This window comes from Ailuropoda melanoleuca, chromosome 4 (assembly GCF_002007445.2).
Source record: "Ailuropoda melanoleuca isolate Jingjing chromosome 4, ASM200744v2, whole genome shotgun sequence".
NCBI lineage: Eukaryota > Metazoa > Chordata > Mammalia > Carnivora > Ursidae > Ailuropoda > Ailuropoda melanoleuca.
Genome location: NC_048221.1, coordinates 462034 through 474646, shown reverse-complemented (window position 1 = coordinate 474646; position 12613 = coordinate 462034). Strand labels below are relative to the sequence as shown.

Below are 12613 nucleotides of genomic sequence, written 5' to 3'. Positions count from 1 at the left end.
CGCGCCCCGGACCCGCGCCCGCCCTCGCCCCTCCCGCCGCCCCCGTGTTAGCGACCCACTGGGGAGGAGTGGGACCCACTCCCCGGGGCAGGAACCTGAGGCCCTCGTGGCCGCCCCGCGCGGGGGTGGGGGTGGGGTGGGGCGCCTACCCACCGCTCTTCCCAGCTCCCTGCCCGGCGAGTTATCTCCCGGTTCTACGGATGAGAAAACCGAGGCTTCGCACCAGGAAGAGATTTTGTGTCAAAATCGGCCCGCACACTCAGCCCTGTTCCACTCCAGGACCCCCACGCCCCCTCCCGCCTGAGAAGATGGCCCACTGCTGTCCGGGAAACAGCCCCGGGAGGGGTCGGTTTGCCTCCGTGGTCACACAGCAGTACCCCCCCCTCCAGGTCGACCTAGACCCGCCCACCTGAGCGTGCCCCAACGTCGTGTGCGCCCTGGGGAAACTGAGGCAGACCGTGTTGACGGGAACGTATAGGGCAGATCGCCTGCCTTCCAGCTGCGGGCACGTAACTTGGAGCAGAGAACCCCTCCTCACCCTTCAGGACCCAGCGCCCAATACCCTTGCTCTGAAAAACACTTCCTGCTTGCCCCCCAGGACTTCCTCCCCCCTTACCCCCCACATTGTCACATGCCCTCAAATTTTTGTTGGTGTTTCTGCTTTCTTATTTCGTGGCCCCTTCCCCACTCAACTGTGGGAGGGCAAGAGTGGCTTGTTAATGCTCTGTCTCCAAGGCGTGCACACAGTAGGCGCTCGAGTTGCTTGCTGCTCCAGCTCGGACCAGGATGCCCTCCAGGGCCGCAGAAGCCGCCGAGCACCCCCCACGCCCTCTCCGTGTTCTCTGCGCCCCGCCCCCGAATGACTGGGGCTCTTCTTGGGGTCCTGGTACGCAGCAGGGCCCAGCAGGGCCCCGCACAGACTTCTCTCACCCCGTCCGCCCCAGAGGGCCGAGGAGGAGAAACCCAAGCCGGTCCCAAGATCCCGCCGGGCCCAGGGCAGCCGCTCTGGCACAGAACATTCCAGCGCGAACGACGAACGTCCCCTCGGTGGATTTGTCACACACACACACACACACACACACACACACACACACACACGTCTCCTTTTGGAGCCAGCACTGGGGAGGCAGGGATAAAACCCCATCCGATGAATAAAAATGCCAGCTGCCAGTCAACAGCCGGGATCACAGTTCGAGGTAAGTCGGGGAGCCGCATGGCTGGGTTCTGGCTGCCAAGGCCACAGCGTCCAGCCACCTGGCCAGGCACCCCGGGACAGGGAGCGTCCCTGACTGCTGGCCCCTCCCCACATGAGGCCACCGTCCTGCCAGGGGCCCCTTGCACCAGGGAGCCCGCCCCTGTGCCCTGGTCCTGGCTGAGTCCTCAGGGACGCCCAGGTCTCATCCCACCCCGCGGTGAGGTCCCTCTGAGAGTAGGACTCCTCAGAATTAGGGACCCGTCTTGCACAGGGGCACTCAGTCAGCAGATATCGCTGCGTTGGTTCCGGAAGCGGCGGAGCACCAGCGTCTTCGGCACCCCCACCCCCAGCCCCGCTGTCAGAGGCCATGAGGAAGGACCCGACTCTCCTGGGACCTAGACCTGGGATGGGCTCCCTGACCACGGTGCCTCAGTTTCCCCATATTTACAAGCCAATAATTGCTCCTTTCTCCCAGTTACCATGTAGATTAAACAAGTGAACTCACAAGTTTCCCCCCCACAATTGTGGTAAAATATACATAATAAAATGGACCAGTTTAACCATTTGTAAGTGCATTTAAACCGTTTTGTTTGAAAGCTCACTGGTGTTAAGCACACTCACCCCGTCCTGCAGCCACCCCACCCTCCGTCTCCAGAACGTTCCGTCTCCCCACATGGAGACTCTGTCCCCAGGGAGCACGGACTCCCCAGCCCCTGCCCCAGCCCCGGCTCCCACCAGCTCCTCTCTGTGTGGACGGGACTCCTCTGGGGACCCCCTGGGAGTGGGGTCCTGAGGGATGTGTCCTTCTGGGTCTGGCTGCTCTTGCTGAGCCCGGTGTCCTCAGGATCCCTCCACGTCATGGCCGGTGTCAGGCTCCCCTCCGTTCTAGGGCCGGGTCGTGTCCAGTGCATGGACGGACCCTGCCGTGTGTCCTTCACCTGCAGGTGGACACCTGGGGTGCTCCCCCCCCCGCCGTCTTGGCCGCTGTGACTCCTGCTGCTGCAAACGGGGTGCACACACTTCTTTGAACACCGACTTCCATTTCATTTGGGTGAATACCCAGAAACGGAACTGCGGGGGTATATGGCGATTCTCTGTTTGAGGACCCCCAGCCTGTCTGCCACACCAGCTGCCCGGCTCCTGTTCCCCCGCCTCAGGGGGGACGAGGCTCCGGTTTCTCCTCCACCGCGGTCCAAGGAGCAGCGCAGCCGGCACACGCAGGACGCCCATGAGCATCGGGTGTTGCTGGCGTCTTCCCGTCCGGCCGCGACTGCCCGTGATTTGGGGTCGGACTGCACCTCCACGAGACACATTCCCCTCAGCGTGGACGTGGGAGCGACCTTTACTGCGAGCCACGCGGCAGCCACGCAGCAGCCCTGCCCGAGGCCAGCAGTGCACAGGCTCCCCAAGGCTCCTTGCAGACCTAGAAAATGTTGTCCCCTTACCCATAGGGAAACCGAGTCTGGGCCCAGGTGCGGCCTGTCCAAGGCTGTGTGGTGACTGGAGGGAGAAGTCAGTGGACTCCACCCTGTGTCCTCCTGCCGCAGGCCTGCAGCAGGGCACGGACCGTGGGCAACCTTCCAGGCGGGCGCTGGACAGTGCGGACACGGAGGCCTTCTGCATGGTGATGCGCCAGGCCGGCCAGGTGTCCCCTGCTGCCCTCGGGCTGGAGTCAGACGACAGCACGCCCCCCCCTCCCGCCGCCAGCCCTACGGGAACCAGGAGCCCCCGTGGTCGCCTCCGCCCCCATCCACAGGACAAAGCAATGCAGCTGGAGGAAATCCAGGGCCCACCAAGTGGGCAGCTGACGGTCCAGGGCGGTGCGGAGGGGGCCTCTGACCACATGAATCCTCAGGGGATGAGGGGCCCTGGGATACAGCACCTCCCAGACGAAGGTCGAAACCCCCAGCCCATCTCATGGCTCCCCCGCCACCTCCCCTTCGAGCACCAGGCCCCCAGAATAAGCCACACATCTTCCAAAACGTTTAATGGCAGAAGCCGCGCAGGCAGCCGAGGCCACGCAGGGACACAGGCACCGGGGGTCTCGGAGGGGCCCTCACCAGGGCCCAGGCATGTGAGGTGGAGCTTTGGTCCCCGGGGAACCTCAGCCAAACCTGAAGCCCTCCACCACCTGCTGGACTTTCTGGACACCAAGGGGTGAGGGTAGACCAGGCCCAGCTCGCAGGTGGGGACACAGAGACCCTGGTGCTCTGGGGTGGGGGACAGAGTGCCAAATCCCCAGTCCTGTGCAGGCTGGCACCGTCAGGACCTGGCCAAGCCCCTTCCTGCTGTGACCCCCTCCCCATCCTGGCCTTGGGGGCGGCTCCGTGTGTGTGTGGGGGTGGGCTTACGGCGTGATGTCCCCAGTTAGCCAGCAGGACCCCTCACTCGGCACGCCCCCCCTCAGCTGCAGTGCAGCTGGACCCCTGGCCAGGGCGCAGAGCCCGAGGAAGGGGCCGTCCCTGAGCCTAGGAGCACACACCCAGCGTGGACTGTGGGCTCCAGCTGCAGCTAGTACGGCACCCGCTAAATCACACTGATTTTCTGGGTCATTAAGCCAGGTTGTCAGTCAGGAACAGCTTTCTGGAAGGTTCTGAGGATTGCTTTGGGGCCCACGTGTCTGGGCTGGGCTCCAGGTGCTGGCTGGGTGCAGGTCGCGTACCCAGGGCAGTTCGGACACCTGGCCTCCCTCGGACCCTTGGTGCCAACAAGAAACGTCACCGAGCTGCGTGGGCACGGGTCCCTCTGGAGGACCCTGGCCCGAGCCGGCTGCCCTGGACCCTTGGGAAGCCATCAGAGGAACGCGACCAGAGGGACCACACTGCTCTCTCTGAACCACCCCCGCCCCCAGAAGCCTCCACCTGCACCTCAAAGGCTCCCCCTGCCCCAGTGCCCCCTCCCACCGAGGGTCGCCTGGCCCTCCCTGGTGAGCCAAGGCCTTGGGGCAGCCGGCAAGCGTTTGCAAAGTCTGAGAACCATGGCTTCACGGCGCTACGTGTTAAAAACTAGGCCCAGCGGGTTCTGCTGAGACAGGTCCTGCCACGCGTGCTGCTGAGCGTGGGAGCTGGGGCGGCCCCGCCGCACACAGACGGGCGTGGAGAAGAGGGGCTTTTAGTTCTTCTGTTAAAATCACAACAGCACCAAGAGGCCACGCAAACACTGGTGGCCCAACATCTGGAGAACACGACCGCTCGCGGGCGTGAAGATCCCCGCAAGCCGCGGCCTCGGGCGCCGCTGGCCTCACCCCGGCGCGGGCTCACTTGGCCGGCCGGGTGATGATGCGCGTGGAGAAGTCGAACAGGTCGCGGTTGACCTTGCGCAGGTTCCGCACCTCGTCCTCCAGCTCGGCCACCCGGATCCGCAGCTGGTCCTGGCCGCCCAGGACGCTCTGTGGAGGGACGGAGTCAGAGGCCAGGGAGCCGGGGTCGCAGCCAGGACGGGGCCTGGGGCGTCGCCAGCCTGCCCCCCCGCACCCACCTTCTCCATCGTGCTGCTCATCACGGCGTGCAGCTGTTCTGCCCGCTGCTGGTGGCTGGGCTCCGAGCCCTGCAACGCACAACGGTCTGCGCCAGCGGCCCGGGCGGCACGGCACGCCGTGGGGGAGGCGGCCGCCTGACGCCCGCCGACTGAAGGGGGGACTGGGGAGTGGAGCCTGACATCTCTGTCGAGGCTGCGGGCTCCAACCCCGCACGCTCCCGTCTGCTCCCTGCGTCGGGACTCTGCCCGACAAGGCTCGGGGGCAGAGACGCACGGAGACCAAGGTCAGGCAGCTGCACAGGACAGGCTAGCCGGTCAGCCCGTGCCTCCAGCCCCGGACCCGGCGACACGGCTGGCGGCCGCTGCGGGGGGGAGGCAGTCGGTCTCCTGCTGGACGGCGTCTGGGCACGCCGCCCCGGCCAGCAGACGGGTGCTCATGGCCTAGAGACAGGCGGGGGCCCCTGGGCCTGGGGGACAGAGGGGCAGTCCCTGGAGGCCCCCGGGCTGGGTGCTGGCGGTATGAGCGCCGCCTGCTGATGGCAGCTGGACACACAGCGCCCTCAGCTCAAGCCCTGCTCCCGCACGCGCCCTGGTGCGCAGCGCACGTCTGCTCCCAACTTCCTGGCTTTCCTGAGCTCCGGTGCCCGACACCTGGCTGGGGTCAGCCATGCCATCAGCCACCACCCCGATCCCCACCGAACGCAGAGCTGCGCAGGGCAGGCACTGGGTGGGGGAGGTCCTGCCGAGGCCCGGGGCAGGTGTGTCCGCGTCGGGGGCAGCCCCTACCTGCAGGTGGAGACCCAGGCGCAGCGTGAAGCCCCCGCGGTGCGGCTCATCCCCATGCTCCGCGCCCAGCAGGTGCTTGTTGAAGTGTGGCAGGGGCAGGCCCGGCCTGAAGTCTGAACTCAGCATGCTGACCGGCGCCAGCATGATGGAGGCGTTGGTCACGGGGCCTGCGGCGGGGCGGGCTGCGGTCAGGCCCTGCAGGTGGCCCCCACGCCCCCCAGCGGTCCGGGAGCAGCGTCCCCTCCCCCCCACGGCACCAGGCCCGGCCGCGGCAGACGTGCGCAGACAATGCTGCTGTGCACCAACGGGGAAAGCCACATGCTTCTGGGAGAGCAGGAGGAGCCAGCTGGCCCGTGCCCCAAACCCGGGGCGCCTCACCTTTCAGGGTCACCGTCCTGATGCACTGCTTGCTCTGGATGTCCCACAGACGCACGGTCTCATCGTGGGAGCCCGAGAGCAGCACGCTGCCATCGATGGACACGGACAGACAGGTCACCTGGTTCCTGGGGATGGACAAGGTGACCCCGAACCAAGAGCAAGAGAACAGGGCCCCTCTCACCCACACCCCAGCATCCACGGCCCCCGGCCCCACACCTGTGCCCTCTGAACACCTTTCCGCTGTCCTGCTCTGGCTGGAAGCTCTTCTCTCTCTGCCCGGGCTGTGAAGGCCAAGAGGGCCCAAGAGCCACGTCAGCCCTAGGGCCCCACGGACCCCCTGCTCCCCCCACCCCCACGGCCGCTGCCACTCACCCAGGTGCAAAGGTCGACCTGGAAGATGGAGCCGTCGCTGCCGCCACAGAACAGGTGGTGCTCGGCCAGGTCCATGGTCACAGCCATGATGCCCACATCAAACAGCACGGAAAGCAGCAGCTCGCCCGATGAGACCTCCCACAGCTGGGGGTGTGGGCGGGTGTGGGACAGGCGCTCCGGCCGCTGCAGCCCAGGCAGCCCTGACCAGGAGACTCTGGACCCCTGGGGAACTGGGACCACAGCCACCACCCATGGGCCCTGGGGGATGAGACTCAGCCTGCCCTGGGACGGGACTTGGCTCTCGTGCCCATGACCCCTGAGTTAGCGGCCATCGGCCCCCACCCATGGCAAAGCCCCGAGGGCTGGGGTGCCCTCAAATCCCCTGAGGTTTGGCCAGGGAGCTGCCAGGTGCAGGCAGCCAAGTGGGAATTTCCAAGCCGACACAGGCTGGACCATCCACCCTCTGGCCGTCCTTGAGGCCGGAAGCATCAGGGGGATTAAGAGCTGTCTGCAGCTGCCAGCCTGAGGGAAGGGGGCCACTCACTGGCTCAGGCTGGCCAAGAACCCATCAGCTGCCAGGATATGACTCACAGGTCCACTTGGGGTGTGGGGGTGCCCTACCTTCACTGTCTGGTCCAGGGAGGAGGTGGCCACCCGGGCCAGGGGCCCCCCAAAGCCGCAGTGCAGGTCTGTGATGGGGAGAGTGTGGCGAGACCAGACGTGCCGGGGGGACGGGGTTCTGGAGGGGTCCACCTGCAGCACACTGTGTGGCAGGAAAGGACCTCAGCGGGGGGGAGCCCACATCCCCACCAGGCCCCTCCCACCCCCTGAGGCTCTCAGATGGCTCCCCGTGGTCCCTGGACTGCCAATCGCCCCCTGCCCCCTGCCCCCCAGCCCTCCCATCCTGGGACCCTGGCTTTTCCCACGTGCTCTGCAGCAGACCCAGAGCCCGAGGGGCCCAGCCTCTACCTGCACAGGCTCCACACCAGCACCAGGCAGTCTTTGCCTCCCGACAGGAAGTGGCTGCTGTCCCCTGTGAACTGCAGGCACGAGACGTCCTGGTAGTGGCGGCTCAGGATGACCAGAAGGTTCCCCGTGGAGACCTGCAGGGGGCACATAGATCAGGGCAGGAGACGGGGCGCCGTGCCCACCGACACCGGCTGTACCAGAGCCCGGGGGGTCTGGAAGGAACACCGAGGCCGGGTGGGCCACACCTCCTCCCAGCTGTCCTGCCTGTGCCTGTTCCCATCGTGTCCCCAAGTGGATAATGGTCTTGTGTGAGCTTCCACCCCCTTGTCAGTCACCCTGACCTCTGAGTACTGGGCATCCCGTGGCCTGAGGACCCCTCTCCAGTGCAGGGCGAGGGAGTGATGTCATCGAGGTGTCTGGGGAGGGCAGGGGTCGTCTGTGTGGACCAGCTGAACCCGGGACCCAGGAGCAGGAAGTCCCTGTCTTCAGATGCCACCATGCGGAGACGGGCCAGTGGGCGGGGCTGAGGGAAAGGGGAGGCCCCAGGTGGCGGGGACAGGTGAGCCCATCATACCGCCCGGGAAGGTGGGGTGGGCTGGGGGGCCCAGATTCTGTTTTGAGTTGAACTGTATTCTCCTAGTACACGCGGTTCACATCCTAACTCCTCTGAGACCAGGCCTTACTTCGATAACGGGTCTTTGCAGGTCTACCCAGTTCAGGCTGAGGCCACGCTGGAGTATGGTGGCCCTGACCCTAACGACTGCTGTCCTTACAAGAGGAAAACCTGGAGGGACACACACCCTTCCCCACTGAGGCCCAGGCTCTGAGGATTTCCAGCTTCCCGCCCCGTCCTCATCCACACAGAGGGAAGGGGGAAAAGGTGGACAGTGGCAGATACCTGAGTCTGGCCCTCACCCGGAGCTGCCCCCTCACGCTGTGTGGGGCGCCCCCTTGTGGTCATGACTTACACCGGCCAGGAAAGCTCCAAGGGTGTGGAGGAGCCAGGCCAGAGAGCAGCCCCCACCAGCCAAGACCTAAGATGCCCCTCATCCACAGAGGGGACACGGATTTCTGCCCGTGCCCTCTGCACCAAGGCAAGGATTTCTGCCATGATGGCTAACCTCTGGGGAACCCCCCCAGCCTCAGTTTCCCTCCCTGCACCCAAACAGTCGCTTCCCAGTTTTAGAATCATGCACTGGCGTTTGAAAGTCCCAGGAGTGAAATAACTAAGGCCCCTCAGTCTCTGTGGCACTCTGAGACCTCTGGGGAAGGTCAGAGGTCGTTTTACAGGCGTGGACAAGCTCAAACAAGGCAGAACATGGTTATGTGTCCACCTTCTGGCCCCAAACCCTGCACGGCCTGTGCAGGAGGTGAGGTGGGTCTCCCCCACCCACACATTACCAAATGTTGGTGACAACATGGCCTAATTTTTTTTTTAAAGATTTTATTTATTTATTTGACAGAGAGCGTGCATGACCAGGGGGAGGAGCAAAGGGAGAGGGAAAAGCAGGCTCCCTGCTAAGCAGGGAGCCCAACGCGGCTGACCCCACTGGGACCATGACCTGAGCTGAAGGCAGACAGACCGAGCCACCCAGGAGCCCGGGACATGCCCTAAATAGCACAGCGCCTGCAGACCAAATCCCACCACGCTGGTTTTACACCCTCTTACCTCCCATAAGTATATGTTCTCTGCAATCCCCGCCAGGACATAGAGACCATTGGGTGACGTGGTCAGACACGTGACAGGTCCAGGACACATTATCTTCTGCTGCAGCTGGTCCTAGACACACGAGAAGCCTCTGAGCTTCATGTGGAACTCAGGAGCTAAGGGACAGTGGGGAGAAAACTCCAAGGGAGCCAGAAAGAGGAGGAGGAACAAGGGTGGTTTGAACAAATCAAGGCTCATCAAGAAGCTACCTGTTCCAGGCTTTGCAGGTGGAAGGGGAGGCCTGCAGATTGTCGGGTAAAAGCAGGATGGTGCTTACCGGGGGGGGGGGGGGGGGGGAGAGCCACGCCTATGGTAAATATCAAAGTGCTGACTGTGAGACGCATGCNTGCCTTCCCTAAGATCTGGCCTGTGATCCTGACCCTGTTTCCTCATCTAAAGGAAAAACTTCACAACTGCATGCAGGCCACACCAGGCAAAGTGAGAACAGAGCTTGTGCCAAGACTTCAGCTGTTGGAACTGGGCAGCCACAAGCTTCATGGGCTGCATTTTGGGTGTCCTTGTTGTTGTTAAGATTTTATTTATTTATTTGACACAGAAAAAGAAAGCGAGCACAAACAGGAGGAACAGCAGAGGGAGAAGCAGGCTCCCCGCTGAGCAGGGAGCCCCACATGGGACTCGATCCCACCACACTGGGATCATGACCTGAGCCCAAGGAAGACGCCTAACCCCTGAGCCATCCAGGTGTCCCTGCATTTTGGATGTTTTTAAGAGGAGACCCACGGGCCCCTATGCGGAAAGGGCAGTATCTCCTTTTTGGGGAAATAAACGCATCACCCTCCTGGGACTCGGACTTCACCTCCCAAGACCAACAGACCCACGAAACTCCAACGGAGATTCCTCCCTTTAATTAAATTTCGCGCCCACGGGCTCTCTCCACTCCCCCAGCCCTGAATCAAGGACGGCTGCCCCAAAGACCCACACCCCACTCTCCCCAAGGGGCCCACCCTCAGCCCTGCGCGTGCGCGCAGCGCCCTAAACGATCCCACCCGCCGGGCGCGCGCTTCTCTCCTCCAACCCCCCCCCAGACCCGCGCATGCGCAGCACACCCTAACCGAGACTCCGCATCCCTACCCCGGTTCAGAGAGCGCGCGGCCCCCACCGGCCCTACCCCCGACCCCACTCTCGGGCGCCCCGCGTACTCTCCACGAAGCCCGGGCCAGGGCGCGCCCCGCCGCACCTTCCGCTGCAGCTCCCAGGCGCTGATGTAGTTCTTGCCCAGCTGCGCCGCCAGCAGGTACTCGCCATTGAGCAGCGCCAAGCCGCGGGGTCCGGCCTGGCCGCCGCGGTACGTGAGCAAATTGGCGCCCGAATGCAGCTCCCACACCACGCAGCTCCACAGCTGCGCCGCCGAGTCCGTACACACGGCCACTTCCATGGGAGCCGCCATTTTGCCGCCGGAAACGCCCCGGAAGTACGTCATGCCAGCGAGACTGGGGCCCCGCGCCGCGGGGGCTAGAGCGCAGCCCACGCGGCTGCGCGGCCGACCGGCGCCGACCACGTGCTCTGAGCGGGGGCTCCCGTGGGACCCGGGCTCCCTCCCCCGCTGGGTTGAAGATCCTGGGGGGGGGGGGGGGCTCTCGCCAGCTGGTGTGCAGACCGTGGCTCGGGGCCTCCCGCAGCCTGCAGGTCCGGCCTGGCCGTTTCCGCTGGGGGCGGTTGACCCAAGTGACAGAACCTCTCGGATTCTCCTCTTAGTAACGTGCGGGTCGTAAAGGGCCGGCCCTCGGGCCCGGATGAGCCCTCGCGCGGGGAACACGGACCCCGGCCCGCCCCCGAGCCCCCTTCTCCGGGCGCCGCGACATGCACCTTCGTTTCGGGCCCTCGGTGGCGGCCACGGCACCGGCTGAGTCCGCGTCGCACAACAGCTCCGAGAAACGCCGAGAAGCTGGGTTCACTCGGAAGGGGAGCGCGCGTGACCGTACTGGGCCGCGTGCCCGCAGGCGGCATGGCGGGGTGCCGGGGGCGGGGCTTCCACCGCCGGGGTCCCCCAGCCCCGCGCCACGGGCCGCCGGAGGCCGGGTGGACACCCGCCGGAGCGAGGGCCGGGCGCCCGCGGCGGATGCGGGAATCCGCAGCCCCAGCCCTGGCCGCCAGGTGGCAGGCGCGAGCCTCCGACCGGGAGGCCGGACCCGGAAGGGGCTTCTGCCCTGGCTGCTACGCCCCGCCCTGGGGCCCCAGCAGAAGCCGGCCTGGGGAGGGCGGGGTGTGGGGGGGGGGCCTGCCTCGTTTGGGGGTCTGAAAGAGGGGTTTCCCAGAGCAGGTGTCGCTTGAGCAGGGAACAACTTGGAGGAAAGGTGAGCAGAGGAATGTGCAAAGGCCCTGAGGCCGACCGTGGAGGATGGAGCTGGGCCATGCAGGACCTGTCAGGCAGTGGGGAGCCTGGATTTTATCCTGGAGTGGGTGAGAGGGCATAAGAAATGTAAGGACTTTTGTAGGTTGAGGCGAGCCGAGTGTGCAGGCCCCCAGCAGCTGCCAGATGGGGACGCTCAGACGGGGGCCTCCTGGTTCAAAGACAGGGACGAGTAGAAACTGGTTCCTGATTCCCAGCCCCAGAACCAGCTGATGCCCCCGCTTCCTCGAATGTTGTTTTTAAAGTGTGACTAAGAAAAAACACCTGGAATGCTAACTTATACTTTCCAAACGTGGGTTTCCCCAAATCAAACCTTTCTTTGACTCCCAAACCCCTGGCACTCCGTGCAATCCCGTTTGAGAATAACCACACCGTGTGGCTCCCAGGAGCGGGCCCAGGCGGCCTTTCTTTTAGAATCTGCACTTCTGAGTTGTGGAGCAATTCACCTTGAAGCTCTGGGCCTCAGTTTCCCCACACGCACCGCAGGGACACTGTGGTTTCCCAGTGCTATGGAATTTGGGTCCTGAGTCTGTCTCCGCTTCCGGGAGGCCTGGAGGTCTCCAGACTCCTGGGTTCCAGGACGCAGGGACGGGCCCAGGTGTGGGTTGCAGGGTTATAAGGTTGATGCCCGGAGGGCGCTGGTGGCAGGCGCTCGGCAGGGGCAGGCCCAGGCGCCAGGCAGCACAGCTCGATCGCAGTCCTGGCCCCTCACAGGCCTCCTTCCCCTGCGCGCCTCCCAGGAGGTCAGAGGTCACCCCACCCCCAGCCCGGGGAGTGTGGAATGAGGACAGACCAGTTGTGTCAGAAGAGCAGGACAGCAGCCACACTTTGGGGGTGTCTAGGACCACCCAGTCGCCAGACCTCCCTGATGCCAGCTAGGTGGGTGCAGGGTCCCAAATCCAAGTCTGGGAGGGTGTGGCTGTAGCAGCAAAAGCAGGATGGGGGAAATTGAGGCACAGACATTTCCCTGCCCCCCAGCCCCCAGTCTAAGCCCTGAATTCTTTTATTCTTTTTTCATTATTGAGCACCTGTTTGCAGGCAGCGGTGACACTGAAGAACCAGACCAGACCCCACTGCTCTGGCGTCCCAGCCCAGAGGCACCTTCCTTCCTCGGGGGCAGCCCCCGTCCTGTGCACCGGTGACAGGCGGGAGGGAGGGTGACTCAGGCGAAAACCCTCTCCTTGTTCCGGCCACCGCTCCAAACCCTGGCTCCTTGCAGGCTCCCTCAGCTCTGCGAATCAGCTTTTGAACGGTTCCTCCTGGGAGCCTCCTTGGACCTCCTCACAAGCTCAGAAGCTCGGGGGGCAGAGGCTGGCAGGCTCTGGGAAGCTGGGAGGGCCGTGAGGGTGCCTGAGCT

At 64.5% G+C, this 12613-nt stretch overlaps 1 protein-coding gene across 1 annotated transcript; it reads right to left on the bottom strand.

The window, feature by feature from the left end:
* Positions 1-3167: 3167 nt before the first annotated feature.
* On the bottom strand, positions 3168-10691 carry WDR18 (WD repeat domain 18). The gene is made up of 10 exons (XM_002923508.4): positions 10084-10691; positions 8847-8957; positions 7178-7311; positions 6830-6971; positions 6209-6352; positions 6053-6117; positions 5837-5961; positions 5459-5625; positions 4673-4741; positions 3168-4583 (listed from the first exon to the last, which is right to left on the bottom strand). Exons 1-10 carry the CDS (start codon positions 10324-10326, stop codon positions 4452-4454), a joined length of 1332 nt encoding a protein of 443 aa, XP_002923554.2. The 5' UTR covers positions 10327-10691; the 3' UTR covers positions 3168-4451.
* Between the last annotated feature and the right edge of the window lie 1922 nt (positions 10692-12613).

Excerpts from the sequence above, each read along its gene's own strand:
- WDR18 (XM_002923508.4), bottom strand. The coding sequence starts at position 10,326 with ATGACGTACTTCCGGGGCGTTTCCGGCGGCAAAATGGCGGCTCCCATG. Across the intron at positions 8,958-10,083 it reads CCTGGGAGCTGCAGCGGAAG|GACCAGCTGCAGCAGAAGAT; the intron begins GTGCGGCGGGGC and ends TCGTGTGTCTAG. Across the intron at positions 4,742-5,458 it reads GCCTGGGTCTCCACCTGCAG|GGCTCGGAGCCCAGCCACCA; the intron begins GTAGGGGCTGCC and ends TGTGCGTTGCAG.